Source organism: Myotis lucifugus, unplaced genomic scaffold, assembly GCF_000147115.1.
Source record: "Myotis lucifugus unplaced genomic scaffold, Myoluc2.0 scaffold_150, whole genome shotgun sequence".
NCBI lineage: Eukaryota > Metazoa > Chordata > Mammalia > Chiroptera > Vespertilionidae > Myotis > Myotis lucifugus.
Genome location: NW_005871198.1, coordinates 923,863 through 949,469, shown reverse-complemented (window position 1 = coordinate 949,469; position 25,607 = coordinate 923,863). Strand labels below are relative to the sequence as shown.

Genomic DNA, 25,607 nt, shown 5'->3' with positions numbered 1-25,607 from the left:
TAAATTTCATTCATGTAATAAATTTATTCTTATACCTCTCAAATATCCCTCCAAGAAGCAGTTTTTTAGTCATCTCAATAATTAATTTTAGAGTTGAATAATTTGCTTTGCATTACATATGTACATACATATTTCTTTATGCATATGCATCTTCTGTTAATCAAAAATCAGTGGCATAGGTCACTTTTTATGTCTTGTCATTTATTAGACTGTTTTGTAGCTTCTTTCATTTTTATCATGAAATGACAGCATTCATTGAAGGATGTATATGCTATAATGGGGAGAGATTAGGAGAGATAAGATGGAAAACAAAATGTGTACATAAAAGTGTTCATAAAAAGTATTAGTCCTGATTTTATGAAGGGAAAGAGGCTGACACCAATTTAACCCAAATACTTTCTTTGAGGATTGAAGTTCATGATGAACTCCAAACATTAAGGAATCAAGTGGTATAATAACTCCTTGTTGTAAATGGTTGAGGAGCCACTGGAGAGGTTAAGTAGAAAATTCATAGAATATATATGGAACATTTTCTTTATATTTTTAATACTTCTCTTCTTTGAAAGACTAAGATAGATTATGGCTACAATATAGGTTTTTCCTACAAAGACTTTCAAGTTAAAAGACTGGGAATGTTTCTTTGGCACAATTTAGCTTAACTGCTTTCTTTAAAAAAAACTGTAGGATTATCAATTTAAGCCATATAGTTTTAAATGCTAAAAGATTAAAAATATGATTATTTTAATATTCAGATAGTGAATTATTAAGGTCATTTTATGGTCTCTTATCTTATTATAGTTACAACTAACTCACATTATTTTCAGTAATATCATAACTTTCTCCCCTGATTTTAAAATGTGTATTATTGTTTAAAGGGTTATCAAAAATAAAAAAGTAGAAAAATAAGTATGTAATGCAGTGGTAATTCAGCACAGATGTTGTTATTAACATTTTTGTGTTAACTTTGCATAATGAGATTTCCCTGATATGTATTAAAAGTTTCTATGAAATTTAGTTTTAGGACCTGAGCAATACACAATTATGAGTGCAATAATATATACTCATAATGTATCCATTCAACGTTATATAGATATTAAGACTATTACTAATTTTTATTTATTATAACCAATGCTTTAATAAAGATCTTTGCATTAAATATTTTTTATTATTATGAAAACCATACATAATATGGTAAAAATTTAACAATAAGGAAAGGAATAAAATAAATATCAATAGTGCCCTCTTCCACCTATTCATTCCAAGTCTCATTTCCAAATTTAACCACATTGAGCCTTTTCTCTTAGTAAGTTCTTTTGGAAGAATTTATCTTCCAAACACTATCTACCTAATATTCTTAACAGTATTTTTACTCACTGTTAAATATTGCCTATTGACTCTTCATCTTCAAAGACAAAGAAATGTCATCCACACCACATGTTTTATTCATATATTTTTATTCTGTATGTCTTTTATGGAATCTTTATTATCTATAATAATAAAAGCATAATCTGCCAATTAGACCAGACGTCCTCCCGGACAACCTTCCGGATGAAGCTGGACTGTGAGGGCCAAGCCCCTTGCACGAATTTCGTGCATTGGGCCCCTAGTGTTAAATAAAAGGCTTAAATCTCTCTTTCATTATCTAGTAAATTTAGACACCATCTCTTGAGGTCATACCATGCAAGCTGAGAGAAAAACCCTTCCTACACTCTCCACTGATTTTCTAATAAATGTGGCAATGTCTGTCAATTTCATTTGTATGTTTTCAAGCTTGCACAGTTATAATTGGCTCTAGACCAATAGTTATTTCTTTTAATTTAAAAATTGAAATACAGTAATAGAAAATTATATTATAATTATGCACATGTTATTCAGTATAGACCTTTAAACATGTTAAATATATTTTATCTTCTGAATCTCTTAGTAGCACTCTGTTATCTATATCAGTCTGAATCTGCAGTTTTATTTTTCTGCTCCTATTCATTGGAGCCTTATTTTCTTGTGTGTTTCATAAGTGTGTATGTTGTGTGTGCATACTATTGTGTATATTTTTTAATCTACCCATTTAGGAGCTTTGAATTTATATGGAATTCTCTGTTATGACCTCCTAACCTGAGTAGTACCTAGAATTTGTCCTTTGATTCATAAAACCATACTCCACATTCTAGCTTATCAGAATCAGTCAACTCCAGGAAAGATACTGACATAATGGCTGGAATGTTATTTTTTATAGTTTCTAATCTCTAAGAGGGGTCTGTTTATTTCATAACAGCACAATCGTTTCTTGCTTTCTATTTATGTATCTACCTACCTACCTACCTATCTATCTTTAATTTTATACTGCATTGTCAAGTGTTCTGAACAAAGGAAGGGGTTGTTAGACATCTAATTCATAGTATTTCCAGCAGCAAAGTTTAAGATGGATATTTGTTATTATATGGAGTACTTCTATACATAGTCTCAATGTCTGAAGACTTTAACATGAGATGTAAATATTAATTTTTTGGAATGCCTTTACATCCTGTATTGAAATTATCAGACTTCTTTTCCATTTGACCTATGGGTATGGTAAGTTAAAATAAATGTATTAATGTTAAACATACTTATAATAAAATCATCTTGGTCACCACTGAATATTCTTTTAATGTACTTTAGGATTCAGTTGGTTCACTCTGGTGTTTGTTGTATGTAAGATTCTCTCATCTGAATTTAATTGATAAATTGGTGTGGTTCTGACACCTGTCAGCTTTGTAAATTTAAACCATTCTCACTTTCCTCCTCTATTTTTTATCCCTCAAATATCCATTCCCATGAATGCATGTAGTCTTTTCTCAGTTGTACCATATGATATTGTACTTATGTTGTTGTTGTTACATTTTTGTTTTAAGTAGCATAATTTTACACTGAAGGTACTTTTCCATTTTGTGTTTGTCTGAAGGGTCTTATGAGTCAACAGATATACACACGTTACATATTCTTAATCTAGTGTCAACGGTAAGAGCTATGGAAATTCACCCATGATCATTGCAGTGGTTTTTCTGTAGCCTTAATTTTGGTAGATTCTATGATATTTTATCTTTTTAAAAATTTCTTAAATATTTTAAACAAATACTTAGAAAATGCTATGTGTGCAAATTATAGCCAGCTTCTAATTAAACCTTATATTCTTTGTTTTTTTTTACTGTTCTTTTGGGATGTACATCATGAATTTTATTTTTGTGTGAAAATAGACTTGTAAAGGCTACTATAATTAAAACTGGAGGGGCTAAATTATATATTTTTCTTAAAAAGTTGATATGTGGCCCAGCTAGCATGGCTCAGTGGTTGAGCATCGACCTATGAACCAGGAGCTCATGGTTCGATTCCAGGTCAGGGCACATGCCCAGGTTGTGGGCTTCATCCCCAGTGTGGGGTGTCCAGGAGGCAGCCGATCAATTATTCTCTCTCATCATTGATGTTTCTATCTCTTTCTCTCTCTCCCCTCCTCTCTGAAATCAATAAAATATACTGAAATCAATAAAATATACTTTTTAAAAATTTTAAGAAAAACAATTGAGATGTGGCTCATCTTCTCTTAGGTCTGGAACCTGGGTCCTGTCATTGCAAACCTGGCTTTGGAGGGCAGAGATGTGATCGGTGTGTCAAGGGCTACACTGGCTACCCAGACTGCAAACCCTGTAACTGCAGTGGTGAAGGAAGTGCAAATGAGGACCCTTGTTTTGGACCCTGTAACTGCAAGGTACATTGTTTATTCCAGTAACGTCCCACTGTCAAAACAGAAGGTCATGTTCCTTGGCTTCTCTGATATGTCTGCTGGCATTAAGCAATTGTTACAACTTCCCCAGTACATATCCACTACCTATTCTGTATGTGGCCTTCTTGTAAGTGTCTTTAGGTACATGGTTCACTGCAGCAAGACACCTGCCATGTCTAAAACCCATAGATACAGAGAGGACAACTCACCTTAAGAATCAGTGTCATTTTATAGCAAAAACAAAACAAAACAACGTTTTGCCCATCACCAATCTAGTGTAATTTCCAACGATACAGCACTAAAAGTAGCAGCCCTTTCAAACTATAGCACACTCAAATCTACTCTAGCTTTGTCTCTAATTCTGAAAATAATTCTCTCTAGGGTTTCATTTTGGATTTTTAATCTTCTGAAGTTTGATCCTGGATAGGTCTGAAAATACCATCTTCAAACTCTTTCGTTTAATTACTAAAAATGTAAGAAGCCCTAGTGGAATTGACTAAAGGCTCAATATTTCCTCCCAAGGGAACTTTCAGAAATGCAACTTTATTTGTTGTGCATGCTCAGCTAATAGTTCATCATGTTAACACCAAAGGGTGAATTACACCTGCAGCTCATACACATAGAGGAAACTTAGAGATATGGATGAGTCTTAAATGACAAAACTGATTTCCCTTAGCTATAGTAATCAGTACCAAATGTTTAGATCAGACAGTGTTAGCTAAATTAGCTGAGAAAATGAAAACATAGCATGCCATACTGATGTAGAAATTTTTTTTTGTTCTATATTTTTTTCTTTGTTCTCAAGCATAGTTAGAACCTTATTAATATATTTCCTTTATTAATTCAGTAGTCTTATCTAAGCAGTATGTATGATATGATTAGTGATATATATACATGTGTATACAAACATTAACCATAACACAATAAATAAACATTAGTATTAATGTTAAGTGTATATTCTTGGAACAAGAATATCTAAAATATTAAGCTAAATATTATAATAGTTACATAGTAGGTATATGTTATATATCAGGGGTGATTTGGGTACTTACCTTGGACAGTAAACAGGCAGATGTCCACAATTCATGTTAAGGAATTGTCATATATTGCAACATAATACATTTTCTAGATCCAGTACATTTCATTCAGATATTACCTGATATGTAAAAAATTGCTCTAGTAGACCAGACTGTAGCAGTCTGTAGGTGATGGCTTTTTAAAGACACCTCCCCTCTTCATCCTCTATGTCTTTTGGAGGAATCTTATGGGCTCCTAGTAAATCTTCTCTAATATTTACGAAATTATACCTTGTGTGTGCTGTACTCTAACTTTTCCAAAACTCCATGAAAATCTTGAACCTTTATCATTTGCTCAAATAAAAGACAGGCCAAGTTGCCAAAACTGGTTTGGCTCAGTGGATAGAGCGTTGGCCTGCGGAATGAAAGGTCCCAGGTTCGATTCCAGTCAAGGGCATGTACCTGGGTTGCAGGCACATCCCCAGTAGGAGATGTGCAGGAGGTGGCTGATCGATGTTTCTCTCTCATCGATGTTTCTAACTTTCTATCCCTCTCCCTTCCTCTCTGTAAAAAAATCAATAAAATATATTAAAAAAAAAAGACAGGCCAAGTTGAGTGTAAAATGGAAGATAAACTTCCCCAGTTTCTAGAAGATAGGGAATCAAACTGGGGAAAGAAAAAAAAAAGAAAGGAATGTTTTTAAACACCTGCCATTTATACAGTGGAGATGCGTGGAATTGGCAGGGAAAGAGTAACATGAGTGAGGGAGGCAGGCCTCATTTGGTTCATTCTCTTGGGTAACTGCAGTGAGAAAGGTTAGAGCAAGAGGGCTGCAGCCATTAGCAGAGCAATGAGGGAAAGCTCCTGAGCCCCTGCCTGCGCTCTGCCTGCCTCCGTATTGTACGGAGAGTGATTACAACCCTAATAGGAAAAATGCCTCCTACAAAGACACTTGAAGCTCTACACAGATAATTAAAGCACAAAAATAAATAGCGAGTAAGAAATCATAAAAGAGAAGGAAAAATGAAGTAATTATAATTAGTTATATGTGTACATGTGTATACAAACATTAACCATAACACAATAAATAGTTGCCCTTCAACTGTATGATATTTTAAATAGATGAATATAAGCTCATATAAACTAATTTTTTAGAATAAAAACTTGCAGAAAAAACAGGTTTCATTAAATATCTACATAATTTTAATAACCACAAATTATATGCATACAGCAAAAGAATTATATCACAATATTTGTGCATTTAATATGCTATAATTAAGTGGCTATAGCCTCTTATTAACAAGAAAAATAAATACCCAAATGTTCAACAAAATACTGATATAATTAAAATACTGAAAAGAAATTAAACTAGAGTGAAATGTGTTAGCTCATTCTGTTTCACAAAAACATGATTTGGCATAGGTGTCAAATGATTATATCAAACAACATGGGTCAAATGCTACTTAATAGGCAAAACTTTATTGAGAAGCTAAGATACTGGAGACTTAAATTGAAATAAAATGATATCCATGTAAGTGTTTATCTCCAAAAATATTAAAATAAATTTACTGGATTGACAAAAGTTGCCCATTTAAATGCTGAGAAAGAGAATATATTGGACCCATTTTGTTCAAAGTTTAAACAACTTTTAAGAAATGTATTAAGTTATAGGTTAATACAATTGACTCTTGAATAATACAGGGGCTAGGGGCATTGACCCCCACATGATTGAAAATTCATGTCTAACTTTGAGTCCCCCCAAAATTAACTACAGTTATCTCTTGGTATCTGTAATATATTGGTTCCAGAAACCCAGCTAATACCAAAATCTACAGACTCAGTACAAATAAGTGATAAAATAACAGATAAAGGAGAGAGAAATCTCTTAATGAGTAAAGTGGCATTTGATCTGGGAGCTACAAACTCTCACTATCATTATTAGATTTTTAAGATGAATTATTTTCACATTTGTGCTTCACAAACTGAGTTGGATGGTGACAAGTTATAAGATATGATATTTGCCCTTGAAGACCTTATAATATAAATGACAATAAAATGGTGCAACAATGATCATCTTACTGTTTGTATTTATTTATTTATGTTAGCAAATGACCTCTGGTAGGCATTCTTACATCTGGAAAATTACAATTGGAGAGAATAAGGCTGCAGCAGCCTATTTTATTCCTATCATGCAACCCTTGTGATACATCTTTTTCCTTCTACTTTAGGGCCTTTGTTTTATTTTTCCTTGAGAGGGATGGGGACTGTGGTGATGAATTTGGTGTTAGATAACAAAGCATGTACTCAGTGACTTTCTTCTGCTTGTATTATCCTTATTTACCGATACTTGCACTTCCTTTTATACAGTCCTCTTGAGGACATTTTCATATTCTCTCTGGCATCTCCTATAATGTCTTGTATTAGCAGCTCAGCTCTGATTTGATGGATGAATAATAATAGAGAATAAAGGGACTGTGAAAAATAATGGAAAAAACATTTATTAATAATTTGACATTGATACCAAAGGAAATTGCTCAAAGAACCTACCCATAAAGCAGAAGGCTCACCCTTGCAAATTTAAATCCTCATATCAAGAGGATTTTCCAAGAGTGAATCATGAACACAATCTGGGGATGTTTCATGGATGACAGTTGTTGATGAATCACAGAGAAGTTTTGAAAAAGCAATTATCCACCTGGGAATCCATAAAAAGAATTGAGACCCAAGCTGCCAAAGTCATTACCAAACTAGGTGGGAAACCTTTGTTTCTCTAAATGTGCAATAAAAATCCTGACTGCTATGCTTTTGTGTTTGAATTGTGTCACTCTAAAACATCTAAAATATATTATCAAACTGTAATGTTATCTAGTAATCACTGTTTTAAAACTACTATTTTTTCCAAAGAAATTTTGGAAACACAATCCTAAAATAAGAAATTGTTTCGATATATATTCTCTCCAGGGAGGTTGGAAAATGAAATAGGAAGCAGAACCTGATATAACTAATTAATTCTATAAATGTTGAGACATGTCCAGAAGCAGAGATTGAATGCGCTAAGCAGATTTTCACTTTCCTACCAACTTCAAAAGGCACTTGAACTAGGGCGTTAAGACAGATATGTAAGTAGGTACCACATCCACCATATTTGCTATTTAGTTTTGGCTTAACATTTGTCTGTGGTAGAGCCTGAGGAAAAAAAGGACCAAGCACTTTTCAATAGAATGATTCTCTCAATCTGATTAGGAGCTGCCACTCATTAAAGAAAGAATATGGTACAGACTCAGGACTGAAAAAGTAGGAATCTAGAGACTTGATGTTGTGACTTTTAGCTGACTGCTTTGCAATTGTATGTGAGGTTGTGAGGTCTATACAAATCTTATGAGTTGATGATTATGTGTGAAGAGGGGTGCAGTGAATGGGGTATGGGAAGGTAGAATAGGATTAGCTTGAGGACTTTTAACAGGGTCTAAAATAGTTTGGCTCAAAGATTGTCATAATAAACAAAGCAAAACTACCACTTGTCTAAATTGTTTGTATAGGCGCAGGCATCCTGTTATCTTCACCATGGTGTGTTGGGGGTCCCCAAGACCACACTCATTTTCAGTGATTCACTGGAAAGACTTACAGAACTTTGAAAAACTGTTATATTCATGCTTTTGCTTTATTAAGTGTAAGGGCACAGATCAAAATCAGCAAAGGCAAATGGTGTGTAGGGAAGAGTCCAAGCACAATCTTCATTTATCCTCTCCTAGGAGAATAGTACAGAGTGCTTAATTCTCCCAGCCGCAATGTGTGGTTACACATGTGAAGTGTTGCCAACCAAGGAAACCCACCCAAATCTGGTGACTAGAGTTATTTGTTTGTTTGTTTGTTTTGGGGGGTTAGTCATGTAAATATGGAACACTCTTATGATTGACCTTAACTATTCGGTCTCCAACGCCCCTAGAGGTCAAACTGATACAATGTGGCCAAGACCTCAGGCATTCATCATAAGTCCCATTGTTTGCATAAAATATCTGCTGTGACCCCTGGCCCCAGGTATAAAAAGACACTCTTTTCAGGCAGGATATTCTAGGTTACCTTCCAGGAACTGGTCAAGGGACAGTCTTTCAGTTTGGATTGTGAGGGTCTGAGCAGTTCAAGCCTGCTGCATTAACCCTTTCCTGCACCAGGTGGTAATGAAAGATTTCCTTGTTCCAGTGTCTCACATTTCATGGACATTTTACCTACTACCATCAACTTAAGTATCTCAAGTATAGTCCTGTTGATGTATCTCCTGCTGGATAATCTTTAATGATTTACCAGTTGCTAAGGGGAAAAAAGCCATATCTCTTAGGGTAGCCTTAAAGTTCACTATGTGAGGTCAGAGACCCTGGAACCCAAGTGCTAAGTGAAGTTTCTAGCACATAGGAAATATTGAATACATGTGTTATGAAAAAAATAAATAATTAATGAATCTTCTAATCTTTGCATTATTTCTTGTTCCCAATATCTTTGCTAGCATGGCTCTCTCATTCTATCTCCTGCTACAGATTGAATTCATTAACCATGTTTCAAGGTTTTCTCCTAAAGCTTTCTCGAGCCTTCCTAGCAGGCATTAGTCTCTTCTCCCCTGTTTTTCTCTAATTTAATTTATTTCTGAGATGCACTTATCATGGCCCACCTTGCATTATAGTTGATTATGAGTGTACTTTTTTTTACCCAACTCTAGATGTTGGCTTTTAAATACAGGACCTTGACCCACCATTCTTTACAGTTCCTAGAATTCCTACCCTAATGTGTTGCTTCAATCCATTAGATGCAATTGAATGTTGCAATTATTTAATCATAATTTTTTCAAGCTCATATTGCCAGGCTAAAATGGGGCTAAGGAAAATGTAACTACTGTCCAAAAATGTCTTGTTGTTGAACTCGGTCTGAATTTCAGAAAGACGGTATTACAAGCTTTCAAATTAGAGTAAATGAAAGGTACATTAGACCAAAAACATAAGAACACAGTGTACAAAACAGCTGTACTGTGTCCTCAACGGGCTAAGCTAAATTAGAATTATAAATATGTTTCATCTTTCCTGCCTGTGTACTCTTCTGAAGATGCTTTTAACTTCAGGGCTTTGGGGATTTACAGGTCTGAAATTAGTTTGATTAGTTTTGCTGACATCTATTATCTCAAAATATCTGAAATCTACCTTATAAGTAAGAACTAGCAAGAATTTCAATGAAAAGGATGCTAAAGTTTGACACGCAAAACAGGTCCAGGGACACCCTTTGTTTAGGCTCCAGCAGTGTAGAGGTGGTTGAGGTGGTAAGTGGGTCATAGAAATTAAGAGTCCAAAAGTTAATTTCAAATAAATTATTCTCTCGGATACAAGGAGAACCTCTTTATTTGCAGATTCTGCATCTCTTTTTTCATGTTATTCTTGCCTCTTTTATTTTTGGTCTTATGTTATCAGACTTTATCATCCCTATCTTCTGACCAACTTGGTTTATTATCAAATATTTTTATTAAACATCCACTATGTGCATAACATTTTACTATGCATGGAAAACACAACCACTAAAAGATTAATTTAAACTTAATAAAAATTTATTAAGCTGATGTTCAGTATTCTACCAGGAACACTGCCATTTCCTAGTACTCAAAGGTAAATAGGATAGGGTTTCTACCTCTGGGCAGATTATGGTACATAGCTGAAGAGACTGATCTGAGAAGAAATAGCTATGCTTTTTCTGTGGTTATAATAGAGCAGTGTATAAAGGGCTATGAAAACAGTTGAGTGAGAAGTTCTCTAAGGAAAAGGAAAGTTTCTGAATTGAGGTAATTCAAGGGAAATAAGGGAATTCAAGGAAAAGGAAAAATGTGGAGCAAATGCATGTATAAGGGATATTAAGAATCTGTTTCCTGGAAAGCAAGGAGCCTTCATTTAGAAGTTATTAGTCAAGTTTAACCACTCGTCCCAGGTTCGATTCTGGTCAAGGGCATGTACCTTGGTTGTGGGCACATCCCCAGTAAGAAGTGTGCAGGAGGCAGCTGATCAATGTTTCTCTCTCATCGATGTTTCTAACTCTCTATCCCTCTCCCTTCCTCTCTGTAAAAAATCAATAAAATATATTTTTAAAAAAAGAATCTGTTTCCTGGAAAGCAAGGAGCCTTCATTTAGAAGTTATTAGTCAAGTTTAACCACTCTTTAAATTGAAAGATTGCACCCTTCCCAGTTTTTCATCACATAGCTTTCCGTAGGCTGAGTCCACAGTATAGACTCCCCCATAAACAGATAACTTCTCAGTATACTAGGACTAGGATTAATGGAACCATTTGGGAGAGCAGTCACCAAATGAGAATTATTTTTCCCCATAATATCACCATTGCATTAAAGGAAACACTGTGAAAATTAAGCAGGGAAAACTTTCCTCCTTTTCTACTTAGTCTCACCAGGGTAATACTATGACTGTTTGCCCCAGTTTCTCTACCTGTCATGTTCTTATGTTTCCTTAAATGTATGTACGTTTAGTATATAATGTGAAAAGCATTTTATCACCTGTAAAATATCAATGTTGTGTTATGTGTCCATGTATTATTTCAATGCCTTTAATTTTGTCACATATCATGTGTTCTAAGATAAAGTAGTTCAACAATGGACAATAATGAACCAAACGGATTTTAGTCAGTTTAATTGCAGTATGTATCATAGTATTTACTGCACATTCGTGACATACAGGAAGATAAAAATTGTAACTTTTACTACAGCAGATTAGTGGCCAAAATTCTTTCCCATCTGTGCAATTAGAAAGGATATCATTTACTAAGGAGTTTTCAAGCAGATTTTTAAAAAATATCACTATATTTTAAAGATTTTTGAGCGGTAAAATGAAGAATATACAGCTTATATTTTTCTTAAAGCGAGAGACAATTCTTAAGTTTAAAGGGCACCTCTGTTTCTAACATACCTTTCTATTTATAGGAAAATGTTGAAGGAGGAGACTGCAGCCGTTGCAAATCTGGCTTCTTCAATTTGCAAGAGAGTAATCAAAAAGGATGTGATGAGTGTTTCTGTTCAGGGGTTTCCAACAGATGTCAAAGTTCCTACTGGACCTACGGCAACGTAAGTAGCAGCCTTTTAATTCTGTTTGCTGTTCCACAGGCCTTCTTGATATTGTTGTTCTTTTTGTATGAAGTTATTATTTTTTCTTACAGTGAGCTTCTACCTAAAGTTATTATACAGAAGTGATGTAATTTTCTTTCAATGCTTTTTGCATATTTTTATCAAATCCTTTTAAGTTTTTTTTTGTAATAGTGTATAGATGGTAACTTCTCAGAATAAATAAACACTAGCCTTTTCAGTGTCCATGATTAATATGTGAAGCAGTAATGAAATTAATGTTGTTCTAGCCCCAGGGGAATGTGATTCAACAGAGAAAGCATCCGATTGTGATATGAAGAATTATATTATTCATTCACCAATATTTTTGATACCTAAGTTATATGTTGCTTTATTACTTCTTTATAAAATGCATATTACCCACCAACCTTTAGTTACTATTTGATGCTGCATGAGCCCTTTCATTGTCAAAAGGGGGTCACTAAATGTGAACAATACCTTTATTCTTAGTCGATTTTAAAAATTTCAAATTATTGCCTCTTTAGTAGTCACTGGAATTTTCTTCCTCTATTATAAATGTAAACATGTTTGCCTTCCTTCCTCCAGTGCCTACCATACTCCCCGTTGCCTTTTCTACTCTGTGATTTGTCTCCTTATAGAAGAGGTATGAAAGGAAAATTGGGGCCTTCAGGGATTTCAAATAGCCTGTGTAGCCACTCTTGAGTACAGAATAGCAGGAAACAGGCTAGAGAAAGAGAAGCCAAGAGGGGAATGAGAAACTATGCCAGTCATCCAGGGTTGGGCATGCTAAAGAACTGGGCTCTTATACTTAGAGAGTCATGAAGAATTTTAGCAGAAGCGTGATGAGAGTTGTGTTTTACCAACATCACTATTTCAATAAACTATCTTCCTTCCTTTCAACTTTAATCAGCTAACTAATACTCAATATAACTATTGTATATTTTTTTCTGCCTGTATTGCTTTTAAGTCAAGTCTGAAATATTATGAGCAGTTTCTGGTTATTCTCTCATGTCTAAAATTGGACCTATACATACTTTATCAAATGCATTGCTTCTGGAGCAGAATACATAGAACCAACAGTTAATGGAAATCTAGTCTAACTTCCTCCTTTTATTTCTAATACCCTCACACACACTTCTTAACAGCTCCATTAACATATCAAAATTGTATAGTTAGCAGAGAAGCAGGGGAGACACTCAGCCTGGGTCTTCAGAAACCAGGTCCAGGGATATTTTCAGTTCAGTGAGTCATCTGGGGAGAACTTCCTCTGAATCTCACTGAGCTGTCATAGAATTTCTGGAGGGTGGTGTTGGAAAGGGAAGAAAAGAAAGTAATATATATTTTATTGTCTAGCTAGCCAGTAAGTGTTTACCTGGTCTCTCTTTCTCTTTCCACCAGAGCAGTCCCAGCAATTCCACAGCTCTGGGAGATACAGAATCAAATGACTTCTACATAAAGAAATTAAAAAATATATTTCATCCACAATAACCATTACCATTCTGCTGTTTATCACCCCCAATACCAAGCTGCTCACACAGGTCTAGTGGGCCCCTGGTAGCTATAAACCTCAGTAGCCAGTGTGTTATCCTGACCTGACAGTTTAAATTACAATTTCAACTGTATGCCCACCCCTGCCTGGAGTATAAAGATGGAAAAGCAAATAAATCATCATGGGTTCCCTAAGTCCTTCTTTAAGGCTTCTTCCTTTTCTGGGCCAAGGATCTAAGCCCTGGGTTCCTGTGGTACTTCTGGTGCCCTGGGAAGGAGTAGGTACAATATTCTGAGCTGTGGCCATAGCAACAGGCTAAGCTGATGGATTAAAATGTTTTCAAGTCTCAATGTTGAAATTTAAATAAATGGGAAGGGGGGAAATACTGAATGAAAAACCATCTTTCAGACAATTGCAAATTTTATTTCTTCCTCAGCTTCACAAATGCGTAGGCAACACTTTTAAAATAATTTATTCCATAAACAATAGGAAATTACTAGTAGAGTGAAAAATATAAAATTCAAAGTCAGATTACTGGATATTAATATAACCATTGTATAATTTTGAATGAATTTCTATTTTTAAGAAGGGTATTTGGAATCATGATTTTAAAAAAAAGCATTAAATCGATGAAAACAGATTTTTATGTAATAAGTACCATCCAAACTCCTAGAAACATAAAAAAAAAATAGGAATCTATGAGTACATATGATAAGTTTAGTGATTTTGAAAACTCTCATATTTTGGTAAACTTGTATAATTTCTGTTTTTTGATTTTTTTAAAATATATTTTATTGATTTTTTACAGAGAGGAAGGGAGAGAGATAGAGAGTTAGAAACATCGATGAGAGAGAAACATCGATCAGCTGCCTCCTGCACATCTCCTACTGGGGATGTGCCCGCAACCAAGGTACATGCCCTTGACCGGAATCGAACCTGGGACCTTTCAGTCCGCAGGCCGACGCTCTATCCACTGAGCCAAACCGGTTTCAGCTGATTTCTAAATACATGGACTTTACAGGAGTATAAAAGAGAACAGAAGCGGATGGATTTTATTTTTCCGACGTAATGATGGTTGTGTGTTTTTGTTTAAGATAAAAGAGATGAGTGGCTGGTATCTGACTGACATCTCTGGCCACGTTCGAGTGGCTCCCCAGCAGGACCCGCAGCCACCTCATCAGCTCAGCATCAGCAGCAGCGAGGCCCGCCGCGCCCTGCCCCAGGACTACTTCTGGAGCGCCCCAGCTCCGTATCTGGGAAACAAGGTAAGTCCATATGCTGCTTGCTTCTTGCTACTTTGCTTTAACAGATCAATAAAGGAATGGGCTTTATTTAGTATTTGTTTAAAGAAAGATAAGCATATCAAACATATACTGTATTAAATTGCCTGAAACAACTAAATCAGCTTGAATTTGACGTTTTCCCATGTTCCATGGGCCATGGCATCCTCGGTTCACAACTTCACATAGCTGACATGCTATATAATTTTTTTAATCAGCAAATAAATTAATGAGGGCTTGAGAATATGTCTGCCAAAAAAAAAATTATAGACATTGGAAGAAACCGTGTTGGATTTACTTGAAATAGATGTTTTTCATGAGTTGTCTATGATGGGATACTTACTGAAGTTTTCCTCATCTGTTTCTATTTCATTTCAAAACTGACATTCAAGAGAGCTCCTTCTTCTATCTGGTATGAATGTTAATTGGAAACGAAATTTATTACATAACTAATGTAATGCTTGCCATGAAGCTTATGTAAACAGCATATTTCCCGGAGCTCAGACAGAACACTGCACTATAAGAAGTGCCAGATTGAAAGCACATGTGTGTTTTAAAGCCCACTCACACACAAAGAAAAACATACACTAGCAGCCTCAGAAGGGCAGCGCTGTTTGTGTGTGTTTGTGTGTGTGTGTGTGTGTGTGTGTGTGTGTTTCCCAGATGTGGATTAACTCTAGCTAGACAGGTGCCTTGGCTTTTATCATTTTATTTTGCACAATAATTTGTTGCAAACAAATTTTGGTATAGTAATTCTACACGGGAATACTTGCTTGTTCTGTGAAAGTTAATACCTTGTCATCTGATAGTTAAATTAACCTGATCACATGCTGAAGAATCTCTTAGCAAATTGATGCTACTTACGCCTAGTTTTTCCCTATAAGAATATAGTGTCACTTTTGAAGGCATCCTCGCTGGTTAAACAAGTGAAAATATATTTATAGTTAGTGGTTCTCTCACCATGGCATGTGAGTATTGAGAGAGAAAAATTTAATAGTAGTTCAGATGTTCCTTTGTGAATGGGAGCTAGTGGTTTGCACAGATTGAAGAAATTTTAACTCATGGCCAATTTTCTTATTTTTAACCAGCTTCAAAATGCTATTATGAAAATTGTGTAAATGAATAAAGTGTTTTCAATGAATATGTATTTTACAAGAGACAATATATGTTGCACAAAATTCTACAGCTGCAATAAAAATCCAATTAAACATTTATTTACAAGGTCCATTACAATAAGAAGTCATTCTATCCTATTCTACTTAGGAACCTCCTACATTCCCAATAAGAATAGAATAGCACATGAGATGTAAATGCCTACAGCTTAAATTTGCCAAAAATAAACTGTCAGGTGTGTTTTTTTCCCCTGCTTTGAGGGGTTTAGAAAAGAGCCTTGGGTCAAAATTGGATGGGTTTCAGAGGTCTTATTCTTCTTGCTGTAGTGAAGTTTATTTTAGGGTAGCTTATAATAGCAGACTCTTTACCATATTTTCGATAATTTCTTCTTTGGTCATATGCTTTTTCTTTCTCTTGGCTGGAAATCAAACTGACAGAAGGAAAGCAAGCAAATAGGATATTAAATAGCATCAGAGCAAAGAATTTGGACATCCTGTTCATAGTTGTTGGTTCCCAAAGATAACTTTCCTTATCCTGGCTGAACTGTTGCTTATAACCACCCACAATGAAGCACTTCATGTTCCCCCGCAGATCATTTTCACATCAAAAAGCTGTGCTTGCCTGTGCTTCAGTTTCCATTCAGTGAACAAAATAATGGCAACAGGGTGTGCAAATTGTTTGAATATGGAAGGCATTTTTTAAATGTAATGTGGAAGCCCTCGGTGGTTTCCTGTCAGATATCTCAGTATGAATGAAACAATTTGCCTTAATAACTGAACCATATAAATTTTTGATACTACCAATAATACTGCAAGCTCTCACAAATTACCACAGTACATCTTAACTGTCATGTCAGATCACGTAAATTATAGTCATGATGACATGCTTAGCTTGGTTGATTTAATATCTTGCTAAGGAAATGGAAAATTGTAGGGACTTGTTTGTAAATTCAATAAAGCCACTTTTCTAAGTAGTTGAGGCTAAATTCTTTACCAGTAATTGCTGTTCGAATCAGAGCCTTTGCCAGAATCTGACAGAAATAGTCTATCAAGGAACTAGTGCATCTGCTTAGATGCTGAAACTCATTTATATCCATGACCAAGAGTCTGTGGGTACATAATTCCTCCTCCGCCTTTTTAGTGTTAATCCCTAAGTAGGAAAAATATTTAGGAGATGCTATTAGCATTTCCTAAATATTTATATAACTAGTTTTCAAACATTTTTCAAGTCAGTCACTTGGTCATAAGGATACTTACAACAGAAAGGGGCCGTGCTGTGCTGTGCATATTCTATTGTAATGAAGATGCCACAAGCCATCCTTCCTTTTTTAAGGAACCTAACCCCAAATAATAAAACCTCTCTGACATGGGATACACTTTGCTAGCACAGAGGTCCACCTGATTGTAATAAAACTCAAGAACAGTAGGCAGTTTACCAAAAGAATATTTTTTGTCCTAAGAAACATTTTTATTGACTGCAGTTTCTCTTTGGGGTAATGAGGAATCCATAAGTGAATATGTGTGTATGTGGATAATAGATGAGACCTAGCAAAACTTAACATAGTTTTATACTCCCCCTTTAAAAACTTTACATGATCTTACCTATGAGTTAATTCCTCAATAGCAATCTTGAAACAATGCGTGTTTTCTTCTCATATGTGAGTGAATCTTTAGCACCCTTGGCACAATCAAGGGCTAATTTTCTCCCCTCATTCTAGATAATCAAAGCGAAAGAAGTCAGGTACCCACAGGGCTGTACTAGGCAGCACTTCATTTTCAAAATGCTTGGCAAATGTCAGTGCTTGGTTTTAGGGCATTGGTTTAAGCGTGGAACTAGGCAGGGATGGAAGGAGCTGGAGGACAGAGTCCTGCTGGTTTGCTACAGGCTCAGCTATTCAGACACAGTTTGGTACTTCGGAGTTGGAATAATTTACTGCTTTCGTAAACCAAGTGCAATTGGATCATTAAAATAATCGCTTAATTAAGGTTACCCTAGTGGTCTGAAATAGCGCAGCTTCCAAAAGCAATTCACAGCCGGTCTATAAAGTTTCCAGAGAATCTGGCGTGGCCTGTCTGCTGTTCCTGCCTCGCCATTAAGGTTTGAAATGCTGTCTCTGAGCATTATTAAATTCATCCTATGTGATTTGTTCTTTACAAAACAATACTTATTTCCTACAACATTATGTTGTCTTTTCCTGTTTCCAGTTTAAAGAAGCTCTTAAAGTATGTCATGTAGTTGCCAAGTATAACTGTAGCCTAGCTTAAAATGCACATTAGGAGTCTGCTGACAAAAGAGCATCTGGCTTCTGAAAGTAATCTTTGTTGTGCTTTCTTGACTTTCAGTTCTACCTCTCAGATCTCAAATTAAAACTGTGGATTTGAAGGAGACTGATGTTTGGGTTTACAGGACAAGGTAGTTCTTATCACATAAAAAGGAGCTTAAAAATACTTTGTGATTGATACAACTTACTTAACAAAAAAAAATGGTTTTAGTAATGTTGCTCAAAAAGGACTCTTGAGTTGGGATTTATGTGGAAGCTGGAAGATGATTTCAATCTTGGCTTAAAAAAAATAAACAACTGGCCCGGCCAATGTGTGAGTGTCGACCTCTGAACCAGAACGTCGAGATTTGATTCCTGGTCAGGGCACATGCCCGGGTAGCGGGCTCTGTCCCCAGTAGGGGGCATGCAGGAGGCAGCTGATCAATAATTCACTCTCATAATTAATGTTCTCTCTCTCTCATCTTTCATCTCTCTCTCTCATCTCTCCCTCTCCCACCCTCTCTGAAATAAATAAAAATATATTTTAAAAAATAAATAAATAAACAACTCACTAACAAGCATGATCCCCTCTCCTTTTAGCAGCAGAATTTGTACTTATGACTTCTTTCTTTCACATTCCTCAAAATTATTCAAAAGTAGAAGTCAAAGCCTCTCCCCCATCTTTAACTTCCGCCAATTTAAGACTTAGATTAATTAAGGTGTCATGTCTGCAGAGAATGGCATAAAAGTAAATGGCCATAAAAGTAAATAGAATAAATAAACTAAATGAATTTCTATTCCATTAATCAGATCTCATAAAAAATCATCAAGAATGATTTGGTAATGGAGTAGAACCAAGAAAAAGATCTGTTGCCTAGAACAATCCAAATGATTTGTTTGGGGTAAATGAGAAAATATACTTATTAAAAACAAACAAAATGCCCAAGAACTCATTTGTTGACTGTAGTTATGAACTGCGTGTCAGAGCAAAGCCCATTACTACTTAATTAATTACAACAAAATCCAGCACCCAAATACATAAAAAGCATCACGTTGGGCACCAAATAAAAAATTACCAGGCATGTAAACAAGCAGGGGCTTAAGAACCATAACCAGGAAAAAATTAATAAATTGAAACAGATAAGAAACTCAGCCAAGGTATATCAAAATCAAAGAAACAAAGAAAGAAAGAAAACAAGCAGTGGTAGATAGAGACAAAGAGAAAACCCTAAAAGCACCAGAGAAAAAGAGACACAACGTGTACTGAAGAAGAAAGAAGATTCTTGTCAAATGTGGTACAAGCCCAAAAAGAGTACAGAGATATTTTAAAATATGTTTAAAGTGGGGAAAAAGAAAACAGCAACACACAGAAAAATACTATCAGTCTAGAATTCTTTACTAGGCCAAAATATCTTTGAAAAATGAAGGCAAAACAAGGAGTTTTTACTTTAGAGAAATAAACACTGAGATACTTTTTCATCAGCACATTTCCACTAGAAGAAATGTAGAAAGCCTTTTCGGTTAAGGGACTAAGATACCAGACAGTAGTTTGTTCCTACAAAAAGAAACAAAAAGAAATTAAGAGAATAAAAAATGCTAAATAATAATGCTTTCTCTACCGATTGCCACCTAACACAGGACCTCAGACTGGCCATGTCTTTAGGCCGAGGGCTTAACGCAATAGTTATTGAATGAGTAACAAAACATCCAAGCTTCAAATAGCTTATCAGGTGCTTTTGTATCAAATTTTCTTTGAAATTGTAAAAAGGAAGACTATGCCATAACTAGAGAATCAAAAAGCCTTTCTTCTATAACCCCTATTCCTTACCTCAAAACTGAAGAAAGCAAAACCAGCATCAATCTAAAAGAGTTTCAAACAATCTTAATGTAGAAGTCTTTTTCTATATTCTTTTCAGTAACAGTTCACAGCCATGTTCCATGTGCGCCTTAGGGAACCCATGTATTGCTGATTCTCATGCACTAGCCCAAGTCCTTGTTGAGACAAACCCCCAATATTCAGGCCTCTGTCCCTTGCAATAGATCAGAATCGTCAACTGTAGATTAGACGGTGGTATTGTGCATTTGGAACCTATCGTAGCCAGAGCGTTCTTTATGTGCTGGTTTTGGTTTGTTTGTTCTTAAATTGTTAATAGTGGGAAAAGAACGAGGTGGTAGGGAAGAATGGGACACAGGTAGGTATGGGGGGAATAGAGCCTGAAGACACAGAGAAAAGACAGCCAGCTAAAGCCAAGGAAGCAGCTGGCACACAACCGTCCCTCACAGCCCTCAGAGGGGACCAATCCTTTGACACCTTGATCATGGACTAGCAAGCTAATACATTATTTTCATTAGAATTGATTGAAAGTCATTATTTATGCAAGGGGAGGCCCTGGACATTTATTTTTGCTGTTTTAGTCCTTTTACAGATCTGATTTAAATGCTGGATTGCTAGCTTATTAGTTTTGTGATCTTGGACACATTCCATAATTTTGTTGAGTGTTACTTTTCTTATCTGCAAAATGAGAATTCCAGCATTCCCCCCAGAATGTTCAGAATTCTCCAAATGCCCTTAGCACACAGACGCTGTTCAATAAATGTCTATTGCTTTGTGAATTTCTGTAGTTGTGTGCTGCGGTAATTTATATTGTAGATAGTCTCATGTCAATAAAAGACATTTATCAAAGAACACTTTGTCCCCTACCTGTTTATTGCTATCTGACAGAGCAACTGGACAATCACAGGGAATTAATTTTAGCAAGTAGGTAGAGTAAATGGCTCAAATAGTAGCTTTGCAGAAACTTAAAAAAAAATTAAATCAGTTAGCTAGTTTTTGAGAAACCTGCTTTGCACTTTATCTTGCAGCTGCTTCATGTCTTTCAAAGCAAATGATGTGATAAGTATCTCACTATTCCTGCTTCACTGAAGACCTGGTGTCTAAAGGAATTTGAGATTCCTGCCCTTTAGTAATTGATTAGAGAAGTCAATTTCATAAACATAATAAACATAAGCAATACCCTGTATCTATAATGTAGCAAGTTAAAACTGAGGTCATGAAGGTGGAGCCCAACCTAATATGACTGGTGTCCTTATAAAAAGTGAAAATTTAGAGACTATGTTAGGAAGAATGCCATGTTTTCATGAAGAAGGCCATCTACAAGCCAAGGAGAGACTTAAGCAAATCCTTTTCTCACAGCCCTCAGAAGGAACCACCACTGCCAACACTTCTGTTTCACATTTTAGCCTCTAGAACTGTGAGGCAATGACTTTCTGTTGCTTATGACACTCGGTTGTTATACTTTGTTTTGGCAGCCCTGGAAAACAAATATAAATAATAAAATATCAATTTTTTAAAAAATCCGATATGTTTCATTGTTGTTATAATTTATAGCAAATGGAAGGCTAATCTCTCTAGTACCTAAAGAGGTTATTGAAATTGATGAGATAAAGGCCAACTGTCTAACAGAAAAATGGACAACATATATGAATGAGCCCTTCATAGAAAAGAAAATACAATGGCTCTTCAATATATGAAATGATGTTCGATCTGCCTCTTAATATGATAACACTGAGAAATCATTTGTAATCTATCTTAGGAAAGTCAAAAAATGGATAGCACACCATTACTGAGACTTTAAAAAGACAAAAATCCTTATATGTTAGTAGTGGGGATATACATTGATGCAATCCAAGAAAACCAATTTAGAAATCTTCACCAAAGTTACAAATACACGTATGATTACATATTTCTCTTCTGGGAACTTATCCTACAGGTATAAATAAATATGTAAAATGCAAAGTTATTCATAAATGTTTGTGATAGCTGCAAAAATGTCTATCATTGAGAGACTGAGTTCAGGGAATATACATGCAATCTAACTCTATAAAACTATCCTATATAATAAAAGGCCAGCAGTCATAATTGTAGTGGCCGGAACGACCGCTCGACCAGTCACTATGAGGTAGGGGGCCAGTGAGGGGAACTGGGTGGCTAGCGGCGGAGGTGGGGTAGGACCTGGGGCCGGCAAGGGGAACCAGCTGGCTGGCGGGGGCGGCAGAGTGGGACCAGGGACTGGCGAGCGGGTGGAAGATAGGCCTAGGAACCCTACCTGCATACGATTTCATGCGTTGGGCCTCTAGTAAATCAATAAGAAACATTCTTGATATACCAATATGGAATGATCCAAGGTATATGATTAACTAAACCTAGAAGCATTTGTGTAAAAATAGTGAAGAAAAATAACATAAATTTGTAGTTATAAGCTTATTTAGCTATTTAGAGTAACAGCTAACATTTGAATTGTGAGTTTGCCTCAGAGACTATCTACTCATTCTCTCAAGAAAAGAATATTATCAACTTTGTAAAATAAGATATTTTAACTAGTACAGCCTTTATTTTTATTTTAATCTATTATAAGCTATGACAAACTTTCCTATTCTAGACTTCGTTGTAAAAATCATTGCTTCATGTGATTACTCAATAAGTAGTAAATGCTCCAATCTTACAAGCTAAAAATTGGTTGGCATGCATAACTTATCACAAGGCTACAAATAATACTCTTTCCTGATAGTTTCAGGAAATTTTATTATTGTCAACAGGTCCTGTTGGGGAAGCGTAAAGCTTAGATGTTTATTCCTGAGGTCTTCTCATCACTTCCAATAGTAGCATTTGAGTCAAAGCAAATGCTCTCTCACCTTATTTTTTTCTGAAGCCCTCCCTCTATTACCTGGATCTAAAATCTGACATTTGCCACATGGAAGAAGGAGCTATGTGATAAGACCTCAATCAAAAATGTGATGAATTATTAAATAGATAGTTTGTTGGGTGATTGAAAATTACCTGCAAAAGAGTGCTTATCTCCTTGAGGCATGTCAAAAGCTAATGGAATTGAGCCAATTAGACTGACTGTCTCTTCAATGAGTTGTGACCTCTCGATGGTAATAGCTTATTATGAAGATAAATGAACCCATCTCTCCAACTGAAGCCTAAGTACACACTTCAGCAGTTTCCTTGAATCATGAGGCCATTACCTCTCAACTCCGGATCGACAGCAGCGACAGCCAGGAGAGCAGAGAGCATGCATGACTAGACACAGATGATTGTTTTACTCAGATGAATATATTTACAGCTATTTCTAAAGAAGCAAGACCTCCTCGTGCATTGTGTGCTCACACCCAAAATACTCACCATGTGACATCTCACTCCTTCCTGACTACTTCATTCTGAGATAACTGTTTTTCTTTTTTTTCTTTCCCCACCACCCAGTGTTTGAATTCTTCATTCTTGTTGGTTTGGTCTCCTGATTGAGTAAACTTTAAGAATAAAAATATTTTCTTTCATTGAATTTGTAATATTCAAACAAGTGCATCTTTTAATGAATTTAATTTAATCCTGTTAAATTCCAGAGGATTGGGGAGACACTCAGAGACTCCTTTTTATTTGTAGAGAACTTTTGTAAAGATTATTGGTTTGAGAATCACACAAGTGCTTTAGTTTTTTATTTTAAGAAAATGTCAAAAATTATTTAAGTAGTTACTGAAGTTTGATATCAACTTTCCTATTCTGCTATAGTGATACATTTTTATTTGAGGAGAATTAGAAGATAAAGAGTTACTTATTGTATTTACAACAAAATATAATCTTCTAATTCCTCATAAGTATTAGACACATGTCAGCTACCAAATATATTCTTGAAATAGCCTGTTGACCAAGCAAAACTAAGTTTATGAAGTTACTTCAGTAAGTGGAACACCTTGACAGAGTCTTAGTAGTATCCTGGAAACTCAAGATCAGGGGAAGCTACTCATGGGTTTTAGGGGAAAGGCTGGGTGATTTTAATGCAGATCTTGCATTGCAAGCAATTGGGCAGAATTTATGAATACCATAGCCTTATATATATCCCAAGAATAAGGCAAACGTCTTGGATCGGGTATTGAAGAATAAGCAACGAGTCTATATATAAGCTAGTTTACACAGATCACAGTCCAAGAACCAGCTTTGCTTAAACTACTTTTTTAGAATTGTTAAAAATAGGGGTTGAAATCTATGCTTGCTCCCTGCATTGTTTAACACAGAAACAGGGAATTGTGTTGACTTATTTCTCATAGACAATAGCTATGTGATTATAGTATATAGTAACTTAGTTTTCCGGTGCCACTGTTTCCTCATGTGTAATGTGGAGATAATACTGAAAGAAATTTTAGATCTAAAATAGGCAGGTTTAGAGAGTCTGGGGAATAAAGAGAGCCCATGGGGGGAGGAATGCATAGGTGAGGGGTTGAGGCCACCAGAAGGCATGCATTCGCAGAGAATAGCAAGGTTCCACAGGATAAGGGGAGAGGAAAGCAAACTTTCACAGAGGATAGAGAAACATGGACAGATGGCAGAAAGAGGGAAACAGATTTTCACAGGAGATAGAGGAATGTTACAAGATAAGGGGGAGAGAAAAAGAGGAGCACCATGTGGGTTTGGACTTTGAAGCTGATATTCTGCAAAAGAGTGACCAATCAAAAAAAAGCACAGGGTCATAAAATGGGGAAGGGGTCCAACTGGAAGGGAGCATGAAGACACAAAGAACTACAGCATTTATAAACCTTAGAAAAGGGGGCTTAGTGGGTTACCCCCTTGGAACCCCTTCCCTACGTGGGAGTCTGTATTTGCTTCCAATAAATTTACACCCTTTTATGAACACATCCTTTTAGTCCTCGATTTTATTCTTCAAACTTCGTGAGGCAAGAACCGCTCCCTGCAAGGGGGAGATCGCTCCCTGCTCCCCATGCTTCAATACTAATACCCACTTCACAGAGTTATGGGGATTAATTGAATTAATAAATACACTGCATTCAAGACAGTCCCTGATAAATAATAATTAGTTATCATTACTAACTCCAACTGGGCCTAATTTGAGGTCAGACATTATGCCATTGAAATTTTAGAAAGGTTCCCCATACACAAGAAAAAAAAAAAAAAGGAGGGAGGGAGGGAGGAAGGAAGAAGAAAACAAATCAATAAATAGAGCAGCAAAGAGAAAAGGATAGGAAGAATCTGCTCATATATATCAAGTTTTTACAGTATTTTGATTTAGAAAGTAACCATCAATAGGACCCTCTCTCTTTTAGTCTAAGATGTGTCTGGTGGTGGAGTGAGTGCCTTTTCTCTAGTGTTCATCTGAGGCTGGGTTTGAAGTAATCAGCCTCTGTGTTCTCGATGTAAGTTCTTTATAATGAAATGGGACTGGAAATAACCCACAAGCAAAAAGCTTTGCAGGCCATTAAAGCTCCTTGAGGCCGCTTACTGCCTTAAGCTTCTTTTTACTCATTATCACAGGGGGAAATGAATAGGGCATATTTTTCTTACATCCAGTAGTTTTAAATTAAGATGCGATGACTTTGTATAAAAGTCAAAATGCTTTATTTTGCTTTTATTTTTTTCAAAACAAGTGCAGCAATAAAATTTGATTGTTATCATTTAATATTAAGTTTGCTCTTGGTTAAAAACTCTTGAAACTTTACACAGGAGACAATAGAATGATTTAATGTATCTCATCTAGAAGCTATTTAGATGATGATGGTAGAATACG

General features: G+C 35.7%; 1 protein-coding gene across 3 annotated transcripts in view; it reads left to right on the top strand.

Moving 5' to 3' along the window:
* The window catches only part of LAMA2 (laminin subunit alpha 2), a 452,538-nt gene that overhangs the window by 188,331 nt on the left and 238,600 nt on the right, over positions 1–25,607 (top strand). For all 3 annotated transcript variants that reach the window (XM_023759137.1, XM_014461101.2, XM_014461100.2), the window contains exons 10-12: positions 3,579–3,739; positions 11,730–11,870; positions 14,472–14,642. In XM_023759137.1, coding sequence (XP_023614905.1) covers positions 3,579–3,739; positions 11,730–11,870; positions 14,472–14,642 — 473 coding nt within the window. The remainder of the gene's footprint in view (positions 1–3,578; positions 3,740–11,729; positions 11,871–14,471; positions 14,643–25,607) is intronic.